The 14937-nt window shown below is 35.5% G+C and overlaps 1 protein-coding gene across 1 annotated transcript; it reads right to left on the bottom strand.

Annotated features, from left to right (window-relative positions):
• Positions 1-9250: 9250 nt before the first annotated feature.
• On the bottom strand, positions 9251-14766 carry LOC107770378 (chloroplast envelope quinone oxidoreductase homolog). Its single transcript, XM_016589682.2, has 4 exons — positions 14421-14766; positions 11666-11807; positions 10521-10612; positions 9251-10119 (listed from the first exon to the last, which is right to left on the bottom strand). The coding sequence occupies exons 1-4, from the start codon at positions 14484-14486 to the stop codon at positions 9430-9432; spliced, it is 990 nt and encodes a 329-aa protein (XP_016445168.2). The 5' UTR covers positions 14487-14766; the 3' UTR covers positions 9251-9429.
• Positions 14767-14937: the final 171 nt, after the last annotated feature.

Below are 14937 nucleotides of genomic sequence, written 5' to 3'. Positions count from 1 at the left end.
ATTAATTCTGTCACGACCCAAAATCCAACTAGTCGTGATGGCACATAACCCAACCCGTTAGGTAAGCCAATTACCAACTATCTGATTCCAATGAAATTAACGATGCAAATAATTAAAAGAAAATATCTAAAACCAATACTTTTCCCCAAGAACTGGTAGTACAAATCATGAGCTTCTAAGAATAGAGTATACAAAGCGGAAATAAAATAAATACATAGTCTGTTTGAATAATACATAAACAGAACTTTTATAAATGTAAGGCTACCCTGAACAAGAGCCAACTACAACAGGAACGCATGTACATCTTCAAGTCTCGCAACCATCGAGCACAGCAACAACAATAGCCAACATCTGCACGCAATGTGCAGAAGTGTAGTATCAGTACAACCGACCCCATGTACTGAGTAAGTAACAAACCTAGCCGTAGGTTGAAAGTAGTGACGAGCTTCCACCAAGTCAGATCCAAAATCAATAGTCCACAACAATCCATAATAACATAAAGTAAATAATAATAGAAGTAACTCAGGGATAAAATACTCAGCCAAATACTGATTTCAAAAATTATAGTTCTTCATTTCAAATACATCAGTAAAAATCCAAATCGTTTGCCGGAGTTGCCAAAAATATAAATAGTTTGAAAATAATAAATTTATCCCAAAATCTTGTCAATAATAAATAAGATATTTTATTTTCCTTTCGGATAACCTGTGTAAAAACAAATGCATCACTATGCCCATCTGTCAACAATGTGTGAAAAATCATGAATGTTGTGATGCAGTACAGCACAAGGAAATACATCTATATGCATGTATGTCGTGTGTGCATGCCAATGCAATGCAACTCAATGATAAAATCATAAACAGCCCCTCGGGCAGAACATCACTCATATACAGCCCCTAGGGCAAACCTCACAGTCACTCGCGCCACTCGGGCATACCTCACAATCACTCTTGCCACTCGGGCATACCTCACAATCACTCTTGCCACTCGGGCATACCTCACAATCACTCATGCCTCCCAGTCACTCAGCACTCGACATTCGGCACTCGCACTCAATAGGTACCTATGCTCACTGGGGGTGTGTACAGACTCCGGAGGGGCTCCTTCAGCCCAAGCGCTATAATCTGCACGGACAACTCATGTGCTGTACGGACAACTCACGTGCTATAATAATAAAGTATGCTGCAGGCGGGCAGCCCCGATCCACACTCATCCTCACAATCAGGCCCTCGGCCTCACTCAGTCATAAACCTCTCAAGCCACTCGGGCATTTCAGTAAAATAGGGCATTCGACCCAAAACATTTATATGCATCAAAATAGAGTCATAAAACTGAGTTATGATATGCAGTGAAATGAATATGACTTAGTATGAATTTTCAATTAAAAATAAATAATTCACAGTAATATGACCTCTGTGGGTCCCAATAATACTGGCACATAGTCTCAACATAATTTTTAATATGCTTTTCAACTCAATTTCTTTAACTCATAAAACCGCATGGAAAATGTCAAGATCATTTAACTACAAAATTCCACAGAAATAATTATGTCACAATTTCTATAGTGCACGCCCACATGCCCGTCACCTAGCATGTGCGTCACCTCCCAAAAATTCACAAAATACATATATTCAGGGTTCATACCCTCAAATCCAAGATTAGAAGAGTTACTTACCTCGAACAAGCCGAATCCAATGTCGAGCAAGCTAAACAATGCTCCAGAAATCCCATTATGCGAGTATCAACTCTCGAATGGCTCGAATCTAGTATAAATTAATTTGATTCAGTCCACACAATTTATAAAAATTAATTCCATATCAAAATGCTAGTATTTTCCACAAAATCTGAAATTACGCCCCAAAAATCACCCGTGGGGCCCACGTCTCGAAATCCGACGAAACTCACAAAATACGATAACCCATCCAATTACAAGTTCAACCATACTAATTTCACTTAAATCCAACTCCAAATCGGTATTCAAACTTGAAAAGTTCATTTTATAACATTATATAAATTTCCTTCTATTTCTCTTGAAGATTCAATAATCTTACACCAAAAATGAAGATTAATTCATGAAATATAATCACAATGGAGTTACGAACACTTACCCCAAGTTGTGTTGAAAATTTTCTCTCCAAAATCGCCCAACCCGAGCTCCAAAGTCCGAAAATGGGTGAAAATGTTGAACCCTCGAATTTAAGGTTCTGCCCCAACGATTTCCGCATATGCGAACAAGTTTTGCGCACCTGCGCATCCGCTTGTGCGAGCAAATCGTCGCATTTGTGGACTCCACTCGCCTGCCCAGTTTCCGCTTTTGCGCGCATCCGTCCGCATCTGCGCTCACGCAGGTGCAGAATTTTCCCTCGCACCTGCGACCAATGCCTCACAGCCCTCTGCCCGCATCTGCGCTCCTTCTCGCGCAGGTGCGATTCCGCACCTTTCGAAGCACCTTCCGCACGTGTGCACCTCGCTTCAGCGCACCCCTGCTCGCACCTGCGACTACTTTTCCGCATGTGCGATTACACCAGAAGGCTTCAGTTCCAGGAATCTTCCCAATCGAAAATCAATCCGTTAACCACTCCACTCGCCTGCCCAGTTTCCGCTTCTACGCGCATCCGTCCGCATCTGCTCTCACTCAGGTGCAGAATTTTCCCTCGCACCTGCGACCAATGCCTCACAGCCCTCTGCCTGCATCTGCGCTCCTTCTCGCGCAGATGCGATTCCGCACCTGCGAAGCACATTCCGCACCTGGTCACCTCGCTTCAGCGCACCCCTGCTCGCACTTGCGAGCTCGCACCTGCGACTACTTTTCCGCAGGTGAGATTAAACCAGAAGGCTTCAGTTCCAACAATCTTCCCAATTCAAAAATCAATCCGTTAACCATTCGAAACTCACACGAGGCCCTCGGATCCCCGTCTGAACATACCAACAAGTCCTAAAACACACCATGGACCTACTCGAGGCCTCAAATCACATCAAACAGCCTCAAAAATACGAACTACACACGGATTCAAGCCTAATAAATTTAGAAATTTCCAAATTCTTCAAACGACGCCGAAACCTATCAAATCACGTCCGATTGACTTCAAATTTTGCACACAAGTTACATTTCACATTACAGACCTATTCCAATTTCCAGAATCGGATTTCGACCCCGATATCAAAAAGTCAAACCCCGGTCAAACTTCCCAAAAATTTAACTTTCGGCAATTCAAGCCAAATTTCACTACGGACCTCCAAATAATTTTCCGGACACGCTCCTAAGTCCAAAATCACCATACGGATCTATTGGAATCATCAAAATTTGAATCCGAGGTCGTTTACCCATAAGTCTGCATCCGGTCACTATTTTAACCTAAACTTTAAACATTGGAACTAAGTGTTCCAATTCCTTCCAAAACCTCACTAGACCGGAACCAATTATCCCGGCAAGTCACACAACAACTGTAAAGTACAATTTGAGCAGTAAATGGGGAAGCAAGGTTGTAATACTCAAAACGACCGGTCGGATCGTTACAAATTCAAAGTATAAATATTCTCACACTATCTTTTTTTTTCCTCTTTATATATGTTTACCACGTTTACGAAATTTTAATTAGTTTTTTATATTAATATTATTATATAATCAAAATATCACATTTTAGTTTAAGTTATAACTTTGAATTAGTCTAAAATATTAATAAATAGGTATTTTAGTTATTATATTTTAAATCTATTGTATTTTATTATAATTATTTTTATATCACGTGCAATTAAATTTTCTTTCTATTTTAGATGTAAGATACAAATTTAACTTTTATTTTCGTTACTAAATTACCTACATGAGACATTTATTTTGTATTCCTAAAATTTTAATTTGTTATGCAATGTTTATTTTTATTTATGTAGTAAAACTTTAATTTTGTGATTTTATCCATAGTTTGAGCTTTTTTACCATAATTTTCATCTAATCTCAAGTTCAAATCATCTTTCCCTTCTATTTCTAATATTAATTTGAATTTTAATTATTGTCATTACGTCACCGAATATATAGTATTTCATGTTTTCGCGTGGTTTTCATTAACTTTCCTCTTTATTTAATATCATTAACCATTTATATCCTTTAATATATAAATTGGGGAGAAACTGCTCCCCGATTTGAAGGTAGTTATTTATTTATTTATTTTATTCTAAATAATTTTAAAACTCCAACTTAAAACTACTCTCCAATTTGAATGAGAAGTTTTTTTTTTATATTTTTATTTTTTATTATAGATAATTATAAGATATCTATATTTATTAATTCAAATAGAGTAACTAATTAATTCAAAATTTAAAATTTAAAAGATTTTTTAGTTTTATATATAACTGCTCCCCAATTTGAAGGTTTTTTTTTTTTATTATTTCTATTTTTATTTTTTTAATCTAAAATAATTTTAGTACTCCAACTTGAAACTATTCCACAATTTGGATGGGTAATTTTTTTTTCTTAATTTTGTTTTTTATTATAGACAATTATAAGATATCTATATTTATTAATTCAAATAGAGTAACTAATTAATTCAAAATTTAAAATTCAAAAGAATTTTTAGTTAAAAAGGTAGTTTATTTTATCTTAAAGTTCCGAATGACATATTGGTATGATGTCACTTGGCTTAATGAGATTACTTTTTCTTCTACTTTTAATTATAGATAGATATGACATTGGTTGAATCGTCAAGAAATTTTAATAAAAAATAAATTAATAATTAAATTTATACTCTTGAGTATACTATAGTATTTATGTGACTATATAATATTGAAACGTGTGACCTTAATTTAAACATGGTATATCATTTGTGTAATTAAAAAAATATTGAGAGTTAAATAATTATTGTTTAGCTTAGTGCTTAGCTGATTTTATGGCATTTAATAAGTAGTTGGGCTAACGATTAGTTAAGTGTCAGCTGGTGTCAGCTCATTAGTTGGTTAGTTACTAGATATTTTTCTTTTGTCTCAAATGTGTATATAATACAGTCATTACATAGAATGAAATTAGTTTTTACTTTCCCAAATTCATTTCGTCTTCTTCCTTAGCTTCTATTGACCTAGAAGATTAAAGAGATTATTAATTGAAGCTCAGCTCGAGCTCAAGTAATATCTTATAACTGTAATTTGATATGGTATCAGAGTCTACAAGTTTTAAATCTTTCTCATTCTGTGTTCGATCTAAACATGCAAGCTTTATTTCAGTTCAATCACTAAACTTTTGAAAATTCGTGAATTTCACGCATAATCTGTTCTAAACTCTTTTTTAATTTCATAAATCAAATTATTTTGCCATGCCTATTATGAAAATAAATAATTCATTATTGAATCGAGTAATCATGCTATTGTTGACACGAGTATATATGCATCCCTCTGATAATTTCGATGCGATGTTATTACAAGTTCCTTGTAATAGAGTTAAATACTGATTCTAAAGAAGAAGAGTATTACGAGCACTGTTGGCCAAAAATAAATAATATTTTATTAATGGAGAGTATAAAAGGCTTCTAGAATTATTGAAGTAGTAGTGGGAAAGGCGTGATGATATGGTGACCTCGTAGATTTTGAATTTCTTAGCTAATGAAATTGCTAATAGTATTGAGTATATAAATAATGCAGTCGAGTTACGGAAGGAACTTGAGGATTGCTATGATCAGACTAATGGTACAAAATTATATCAAATTTGAAGGAAATCAATGACATGTCACAAGTATTTCTTAACATAACTAGTTATTATTAATAGGATGAAGAAGTTATGGGAAGAGTTGAGTACTTTAAGTGCTAAAATCTAGTACAGTTGTCAATGCAATATGGAGCAATGAGCATATGCACAACATTGAATAAGATCGGGGACGATATAATTTTTCATAGGGTTGAATAAAATATACACTGTAATTCGAGAAAGTATTCTTAAGATGAATCCATTGCGCTCAATAACACAAGCCTTTTTTATGCTGCTTCAAGAAGATAAATAGAGAGAAATTAGGTCAAGTAACCAATCGGTTATTGAGTCTACATTACTAAATGTGAATACAACAAGTCCAAACTCTTTTAGAACATATTATGCTCCAAACAACAACTATAATTACACCAACATATCTAGACCTTTCTATGACTATTACATAAGTGTTTGTTCCCAAAGTACATACAAAGTATACAGGGCTCACAAGCAGTAAAGTAACTCGAAATCCGGATGTGGAATGCACAAACACTTAGTTTAATCACTACCTAAGCTAGCAATAATTTATTATCCGTTCAAGGTTATCAAAGAGTGGTAGTTGTGACTAAATTATTATCCCAAAAGTTAAACAAGTAATTAACTAACAAGAATGCAAGTGCTTATGATTATGACTTAACCAATTGAGATGAAGATTCCGTGGTCGATTTATCAATCCTAATTATACTCCGTTAATTCAAATTATCTATGGTTACTAGTTAACTCGATCATTTAACGAATAGTATGCTCCTGCAGTACTACCTGTCTATTATAATATATCAATTATATATCCCTATGGTATTGAATCTATCATGCACGAATATAGTACGACATTCAACTGAGCAAGACTACTAGATATATCTCTATCCTAACCACGAAATCTTTTTTCGATACGCGAGTTCCAAAATAAGCCCTATTTAATTCTAGTCTAATCTAAAACGGTAGCATAAATAATAAATAAATTGGTGGTTACACAATTTATAAATTAAATCTAGAATTAAAGAAACAATCAATAATAATAATTCGTATTAACAAAGTAGTAATCAATTAGTGCCAATAATTATGTCAACCACAAATGAGAATAAAAGTATTTAGCTACTCATAAAAAGAATTTTCAAAACAATAGCTAAAATTCATAAACGAACAAGAAAGAATGAAAGAAATAGTTGAACTCGCTGCCAGATCCCTTTATCTTCCGCTCTTTGTATGTCTGCCTCAAAAGATGTGACCCTCCATCCCAAGATATTTCATGGGGTATTTGACATAGGGCGGCTAAGAGGTCATCTAATGCAATCCAATTTCGCCTGGGTCTCGCGCGATGCGAGCCCAAGCTGTAATTTTTTTTCCTCTTCTTTTTCTCGCATAGGCTCGCGCAATGGCCCTTTTTTGAGTGAGGGCTGACTCCTCTAACTCATTTACCTCTCCACTGATACACGACCTTTGGGTGAGCTACCTTTCACTCTTTTTCTTGTGTCTTCACTTCCCATTTCGCACGATTTCATCCGCTTTTGATCCACTTTAGTCCAAACTAGTACCTACACTTAACAAATACATAATGAGTATAAATCACATCAATACTCATAAAATCTTCATCAAATCACACAATATATAGGATGCAAATATATCTAGAATATGTACTTTTTTTCAATTATCACCGTCACACGGTTAAACTTTTGCTTGTGCTCGAACAACTTTAAAATTCAAACACAATGTCAAGAAACACTTTCAAAACTCACTCAAGTATCACAGTAATGACATTAGCTTATATGAACGTTTAGAACCCAATTTTCAGATATACAAAAAATTATCACTTTTATCCGGGGAGAACTAATAAAGAAATAGTATCAGATAAATTTAAAAAAATGAGTGGTAATTGAAAAATAGTCTCAGTTTAAAAAATAATCGAAATTTAACCACTTTTCATGTAAAGATAAATCTGAACGAAAACACTGTTCAAAATCCGGAAAATATTCCAGCATCATATACTGGAGTTCGAATTTTTTACATGTGAACTTCCAGCATAATATACTGGTCCAACATAATATGCTGAAGGTTTATTCACAGGTGCTCCAATCTCCAGTATATTATGCTGGAACTTTCCGTGTGCTGGAGTTCCAGCATAATATGCTGGAAGTTCGTACACAGGTGCACCAATCTCCAGTATATTATGCTGGAACTTTCCGTGTTGCAGCAAAATAGTGGCTATTTTTAATGATTTTGCAAACGCTGGCTATTTTTCAATTACCCGTCCGAAAATTGGTTAGCCCATGCTATTTTTAATTGTTTGACTTACCCAAAAAAATGTTCAAGTTAAAACAACTTGAAGATATTAGAAGCTGTTTTTCCAAAGAGACTTTTCAGAACATCATAAAAAATACATTTTAGAAAACAACTATTCAAACACCGTTTCTTTTTCCAAAAACTTCTCCGAGAAACTGCCGCTAAACACTAGCAACAACAGCTAACTTGTAAAACTAATTATTCGATTGTGGTTCACATTTGAAAGTCAATTAATTCATATGTATTTCATATTTGTGAGATAACGATTGAAATCCAGTGGCTCAATAAACCACTAAAATGTTCGTTAAGACTAACACCAACTAGTTTAAGAGTAGGCTTTAGTTGATCAACTGATATGTAATGCTAAAAGGTGCATTCAACTATGAATGGAGTTGTTTCATGACTTGTATTTTACCGATTAGTCTCCCTGTTCCCTCCCAATCGTGCAGTTTCAAGTAATTCCTGCATATACTGTTGAGGCTGGTTTATAGATGGAGCAAAACTCAAAAGTCATTTGCTCATAATTCTTAATCTGCATCTTCGATTTTATTTTTAGACAGCTACTTTTCGATTTAGTTTGTCCTAGTTTTCTTTTCAATACTCCAAGGATTTCTTTCATTTTAGATACATTCCTGAGGCATCCACCTGTGGAATTAAATACAATTACAAAACACCTTGTGAACTAACTCGCATACTTTCTTACCATACACCATTATTCATATAAAGAACGTAACAGGGGTCTTTAAATTGGAAAATTAACAATAATCAGAAATGGAGTGGCGTACTTAGTTTGCAGTCATTGATTTGGAGAGAACCAGCAGTTGTTGACTTCTCAGTAATGTTATGATCTTCTTGATCATCATCAGACAAGTTCTGATTGATTGCCTCTGTTACTGTGGGCGCCATTGTTGCATCTCTTTCTCTATCATCAACTTGTTGCGTTTGAGCTTCTTTATCCCTTTGTTGATTAGACATTTTGAACTTCTTGATACTCGCTTCTACTAAATTCAGAGAGAGAGATTTACACCTTACCACCGAGTTATAATGAAAAGAAGCTGTCTAAAAATAAAATCGAAGATGCAGATTAAGAATTATGATTAAAGAACAGTCGCCAAGAGCGAGCGAGTTTGAGTTTTGCTCCATCTATAAACCAGCCTCAACAGTATATGCAGGAATTAAATGAAACTGCACGATTGGGAGAGAACAGGGAAACTACTCAGTAAAATACAAGTCATGAAACAACTCCCAGAGAAATAAAGATTTATCACACAACATATAGTAAGTGAAAAACCAGTTGACACACTGCACATCCATACAAGGCAAATGAAAATTGTTATCGCTGGATAGATTTACCTGTCATAATATACATGCCTCCCAAACCTTTTATTACACACCTATATAACATTAACATCATTTGAAAGACTACTCTATGGCTCCACAATAATCTTTCCTGTTGCATGTCCATCAATGCTCCTGCTCCAAGCATCTTCAGCCTTGCTCAGGGGATGTTTGGAGTCTATCACTGTTTTAAGTTTCCCTTCCTTCACAAGACTAACAACCAAGTCCAGGTTCTCCTTCTTGGGAATTAAAAGCAATGGCACCAACTGCTTCTTTGAGAAGGTTAGTTTCTTTACTGCATAGGTCCACATGGCGCTAGGTCCAGGAGTCAGGTCGATGACCTTCCCTTTCGCACTTAAATTAGGCTCAAAGGTAGACCAAGGAATGCCTGTAGTACAGTGAATTACTGCATCATATATTTGGCCTGATGGACTCTTAAGAGCTGCTCCCTCTGGGGTCTTGTAATCAAGAACCTCATCTGCTCCTAAGCTCTTCACAAAATCAAAGTTACGGGCTCCACAGGTAGCAGTAACATGGGTGTTAGCAAGTTTCGCCAGTTGCACAGCATAATGACCTACACCACCAGAGGCAGCTGTAACTAAGATGTTCTTCCGGGGTCCAGTTCCATCGAGCTTGACCTCAGCAGGATTGACAAGGGCCTGAAGAGCTGTAACTCCTGCAACAGGAAGACCTGCACCTTCAGCAGCTGATACTTCAGCTGGTCTTGGAACAGTCAAACTCTCCTTAGCCACCGCGTATTCAGCCAATCCACCTCCATTCTGCATGACAGTTCACAAAGATCCAACAAGCATAAACGATAGAACAATATTATGGTTCAAAGAGAAATGATTAAGCAAAAGAGGAGAAATACTACAAGATAGGACAAGGGCAGGTTGTTCTAGTCACGCGAGTCCACTTCCAAACAAGAGATAAGGAGTTTGAGTAACTTGGAGAACTGTTGTTGGCCCATGGGGAGGAGGGTATGAAAAGGGGGATTTACCATATAAATAAAAAACAAAAGTAAGTAGCATTGAACTGTAAAGGCAGCCAGCAAGAAACAGAAACAATATTCATGTAAAACGAATGTAAACCCTGCGCATGCCCTTCACTTTTTAAGTTTCAACCAAGCTCCAAAATGCAAGAGAGATAAATAAAACATTTGAAAAAGAATTGGACTTACCAGGGTATTAAGCATAGCCACAACCTTGTCGCCGACCTTGAAATCTTTTACACTAGATCCTACCTCTACAACCTCTCCTCCCACGTCAGTAGCTGATACAACAGAAATTGGTTAAGAGCACAGTAAAATCACAAGAATAAAATGCATAGTGCAATGCATCATGCAATTACTCCCTATAAATAAAGATAACGGCCATGCTGTCTTGATGTCTTCCCCAGTTAACTTCCTATTCAAGTACATTACTATTAACAACAGTTGATGTTGTTGAGCAAAGTTAATCTTCCTGTGGGCTTCACACTTTCGTTCCTTTTACTTTTTCAGAATTCAACAAGTTCAGATCACTCGTTTATTAAATGCTAAACAAGCAAAATAACTTCCATTTCTAACAATATGACCTTAAATCCTTTTCCAATCAAATTATTCACCTTTTTATGTCACGATTCTCAATTTCTCAGATATTTTATACTGATGCCGTCTCCTATTCTAGTTATCCCTATTGTTCCGAAAATTTTGATAGAGCCTTCACTTTGTCAATACAGCTTCACGATAAGTTATTAAATAATATATATTGCAAGTAAATTTATATGTAAATAGTCCAAGAAAAGACTTCTATCTTGATTTTGATGTGTTTTGGGAACTCTACTCTAGGCAAATGCATACATGCTAGGAATTAGCTTTAAGATATATCATTCAGCAAAAAGCCTGAATATGAATACGCTTCCAAACAAACTCTATCAGCACAAAAATTTAATTAGGGATTCTAGATATGTCTGTCGGCCTTGTATAACCTAACAGCCAAGTACCTAGGCATTTCTGTTTTTTGGCCAGACAAAATGGGCAATGAAAAAGTTGCTCAATACAGGAACACCTATCTCCACCAATAAGAAATTCTCTGTTAAATCACCTAGGTTACTAGAAAAGGGAACAATAAGACAAACTATATTAACTTGTCAAGGGAGATGAATTTTGATAGTCAATATATATATTTGAGAAAACCTAGACAGAGCCTCTCATACCAAAGCTGATGCGAAAAACATTTGAGAACATATAACACAAGGCAACAACTACCAAAACCAAAAAACACTGCAAACAGTGTGTAAGGAAATTCTGACAAAATGTCTAGATGTATTGATGATTGAACTTACTAGGAATAAAAGGAAACTTGGGAGGCAGAAGAGGACGAAGCACGCCCTTCTGAATTTTCCAGTCAACAGGATTTAAGCTTGTAGCCTCCAGTTTTAGCAAGACCTCATCCTTCTTCGGAGTAGGCACAGGGACTTCAACATGCTGCAAGAAGCAAAGACGAGCATACAATCGAAAAAGCTCTTATATTAGCAGAAATCTTACTAGTACCGAGTAAATGAGCAGCCTCATTCACAAAAATGCTTAAAGCAAATTACAAAAAAAGAAATAAGACAAAACAATATGGGAAATAACTGCAATTCATTATTCAAGAGCTGTATCCCCGTTAAGGCACAAAATCCAAATGGTGACAAAGGAAAACTTTACTTATAAACATCAAATAAAATTTTATATGTATACGACACTCAAATTTTCTTCTAAAATGACCAATTCATTGATATTGATTACTAAAATATGGGTAGTCACCTAGAAAAGGTCTTTCATGGTTGGTGGAGTTGCTCTTTTTTTCCTTTATCTTCTTTTCCTCAAACTAATACTCAATTTATACTAGGTATGTTGTTATTGTTGTTTGTTCCAAGCTAGCACTTGTCTAGAAATAATAACACAATTAAAGCTAGAAGATATGCTAGTTAACAAGAATCCATCTTAAACTTTTCAAAATTAACTTTAATTTATTTATATTTTAACAATCCTCCAAACTCCTTTGCCTTGAACCCCGTACCCCACACTCCCCTATCTCCCTATCATCCGATAGCCACAAATAGTGGGCATCTTTACTACTCAATGGCTGTAGCTCAAAACCTACTACAATTACAAAGTTATGAACCTACTGTATTTCAGAGTTATGATAACTCGGGATTACATAAAAAGCTAAGCAGAGGAAAGGGAATTTTTTTTTCTTTGCAGGGTTCATATGCTGGTTGGGAGGAATAGATAAAGAAAGGAGGAAGACTAAAGTGAGAGAAGATTTTAAAAGGAATCCATTTTTGAAGCTGCATGTTGTCTAGATTGAGATTTTTTGTTAGGAAATGATTTCTGCAATAGTGTTATCTTGGAAAAATAGACTGAGTTAGTTAACCTTGTTTTTAGTTGGCATTGCCCCAGTTAATTTGCAAGTTGCATTACCTAATCTGTATTTCCATGCATTATTGACCCCATAATTAGACTTTACCCAAATTTCAGTATATTCTTGCCGCTACTGTGGTTTGATAATTCGATTTGCATTGACTGAAAAATTGCACTTTTGACTAAATGTTTTAAGTAGTCTCATGCTTAAACATCAACTTCGCCAAAAAGCACCTGTATGTATGCAGAGCTACGTATCAGAAGGCATTTTTCAATCTCTCCTTACAAATACAAGTAGCACAAATGTAAATTTTCTTGTCAAAACTAGCACCCAAGATGAACGCTACTCAATATTGGAAAATCTCATTACAAACTATTACCAAGTACATTCGTGTGTGTGTACGGAGACATATCAAAAGGCATTTTGAGGCTCTTAAGAGATAGCTGTGTTTTAGAGAATAGTAAAAGGTATTTGAGGCCTATCAAATCTTAATATCCCGGAAAGGCCAAGGCCGCGAGGAAAACTCCAAGCCCAACTTTACTGCTTTCGAACTACAGCCTTAGCAACAGCCGACGTCTGATGTTACCATTTCAGCATATGATCGAACTGTTGGATTAAACTGGTTTACTAGGAGAAAGACATGAGACCAAACAAATTTAAGGGAATAATAGGATCTCAAGTTGCTTGGAATGGATCAGCCCTTTTAAGATTAATAACTCTATAACATTATCTAAGAAATACAAGTAACTTTTGTTTATAGGAATTTCTTCCAGCTTAACCAACACTTCCATTGATAGATATTTCTTCCATCTTAACCAAACCACCGTTTACCATAAGCCTATTTCTTTCTCATTGCTTTTTTTATCAGCTTATGCATTATGGTATTCTGGAAATTCAAGAGCTTTTAAGACTTATCCCTTTCCCCCTTAACTCTTGCACCTTCGCATTATGAAGTTCCACTACATACACAATTGAAGCAGAAAATAAATTGGATTATTCAACTCTTAAAATTTGGTCACCTAAAGTTTTATTATCAACTCAACCATGAAAATTAGAATACTTGTAAGGATGGTTTATCAAAATAAATAGGACAAGAAGTAGGAAACCCCCTAAAGCTAATGGCATCAAAATAAAGCCCTTCTGTCCTCTTCTGTTACTAGAGTATTTTAAATCCCTTTTTGTTAAAGCTACGAAGCAAAAACTTAATTTCCAGATAGTAAACGGGAAAAAATAATTAAGTTTTATAATTCTTAACTAATGGCAGATATCATCTTCTCACATCCCTACGTCCTAATTCTGCAACTTTTTGTGATACCCAATCCCCAACAAGAAAAGTTTCCTATAGAGTAAGTAGTTAAATTATCATTTCAAATACTAGTCTGAAAATAATTTTTTCTGTCTAAACTTCAAATAAATTCAAGTATCCTGCCAATAAGAATTCAGTCGAAGAATTCTAAATTTCTAATGACGTAAGTTCAACAGTCCAAGGGCCAATTATATAGGTTTAGACGATCGTCGCCCTCATCAAGAGTCCCGTTCAAACAACTATATCTGCAATTTTCTAATGAGAAATGAGCCAATTAAAATACCCACTTTAACCATCTTCAGTAACGTCCCAAAGAATCAATAAAATATGTTAACACTCAAAAATAGTTATTGATATGTCAAATGATGAGCGGAAGTGAGAATACCTTTAAGCCAGCGGCACCGCCACCATAAGAGTTGTATTGGATAGCATGCATCACCTTCCCAGCCATATCAAATTCACGCCTTTCTCTTAATTCGGGGAAGGAGCGAAACCACCGAGGCAATGTAGTATTGTTATATACTACTCCTATGCGGGAATCGCCGCTAGCATAGGGTGCTTATTCTATATCTTTAGGGGACACGTGGCTCATACAGGACTTCTCATATATAAGAAACTTAGGTGGCATTTATTTCGATTAATGATGAAATCTTTTTTTTCTGGAAATGAAGACCGGACCGATCCTAAAGAGTAAAGACAATGAATGATAAAAATAGTAGTATGTCACATCAACGAACAGATCTGAGAATGCTCCATCCATTGTTCCTAAATCTGAGGCTACAGATTCATTCCCTTGATTCACAATGATGATAATTTTTTACTTCCCTAAGGTAAATTATTGTTTACCTTTCGAATCTGATAACAATTTAATTTATACGTGGCTTTAAGGATACGTGATACAA

This window comes from Nicotiana tabacum, chromosome 19, assembly GCF_000715075.1.
Source record: "Nicotiana tabacum cultivar K326 chromosome 19, ASM71507v2, whole genome shotgun sequence".
NCBI lineage: Eukaryota > Viridiplantae > Streptophyta > Magnoliopsida > Solanales > Solanaceae > Nicotiana > Nicotiana tabacum.
This window is presented reverse-complemented; position numbering and strand designations above follow the sequence as displayed.

Bases quoted from the DNA above. Each gene is read 5' to 3' on its own strand.
- LOC107770378 (XM_016589682.2), bottom strand. From the start codon at position 14,486: ATGGCTGGGAAGGTGATGCATGCTATCCAATACAACTCTTATGGTGGC. The intron at 11,808-14,420 runs GTATTCTCACTT...TGCTTCTTGCAG, and splicing joins GCGGTGCCGCTGGCTTAAAG to CATGTTGAAGTCCCTGTGCC. The intron at 10,120-10,520 runs GTAAGTCCAATT...ACTGTCATGCAG, and splicing joins TGGCTATGCTTAATACCCTG to AATGGAGGTGGATTGGCTGA.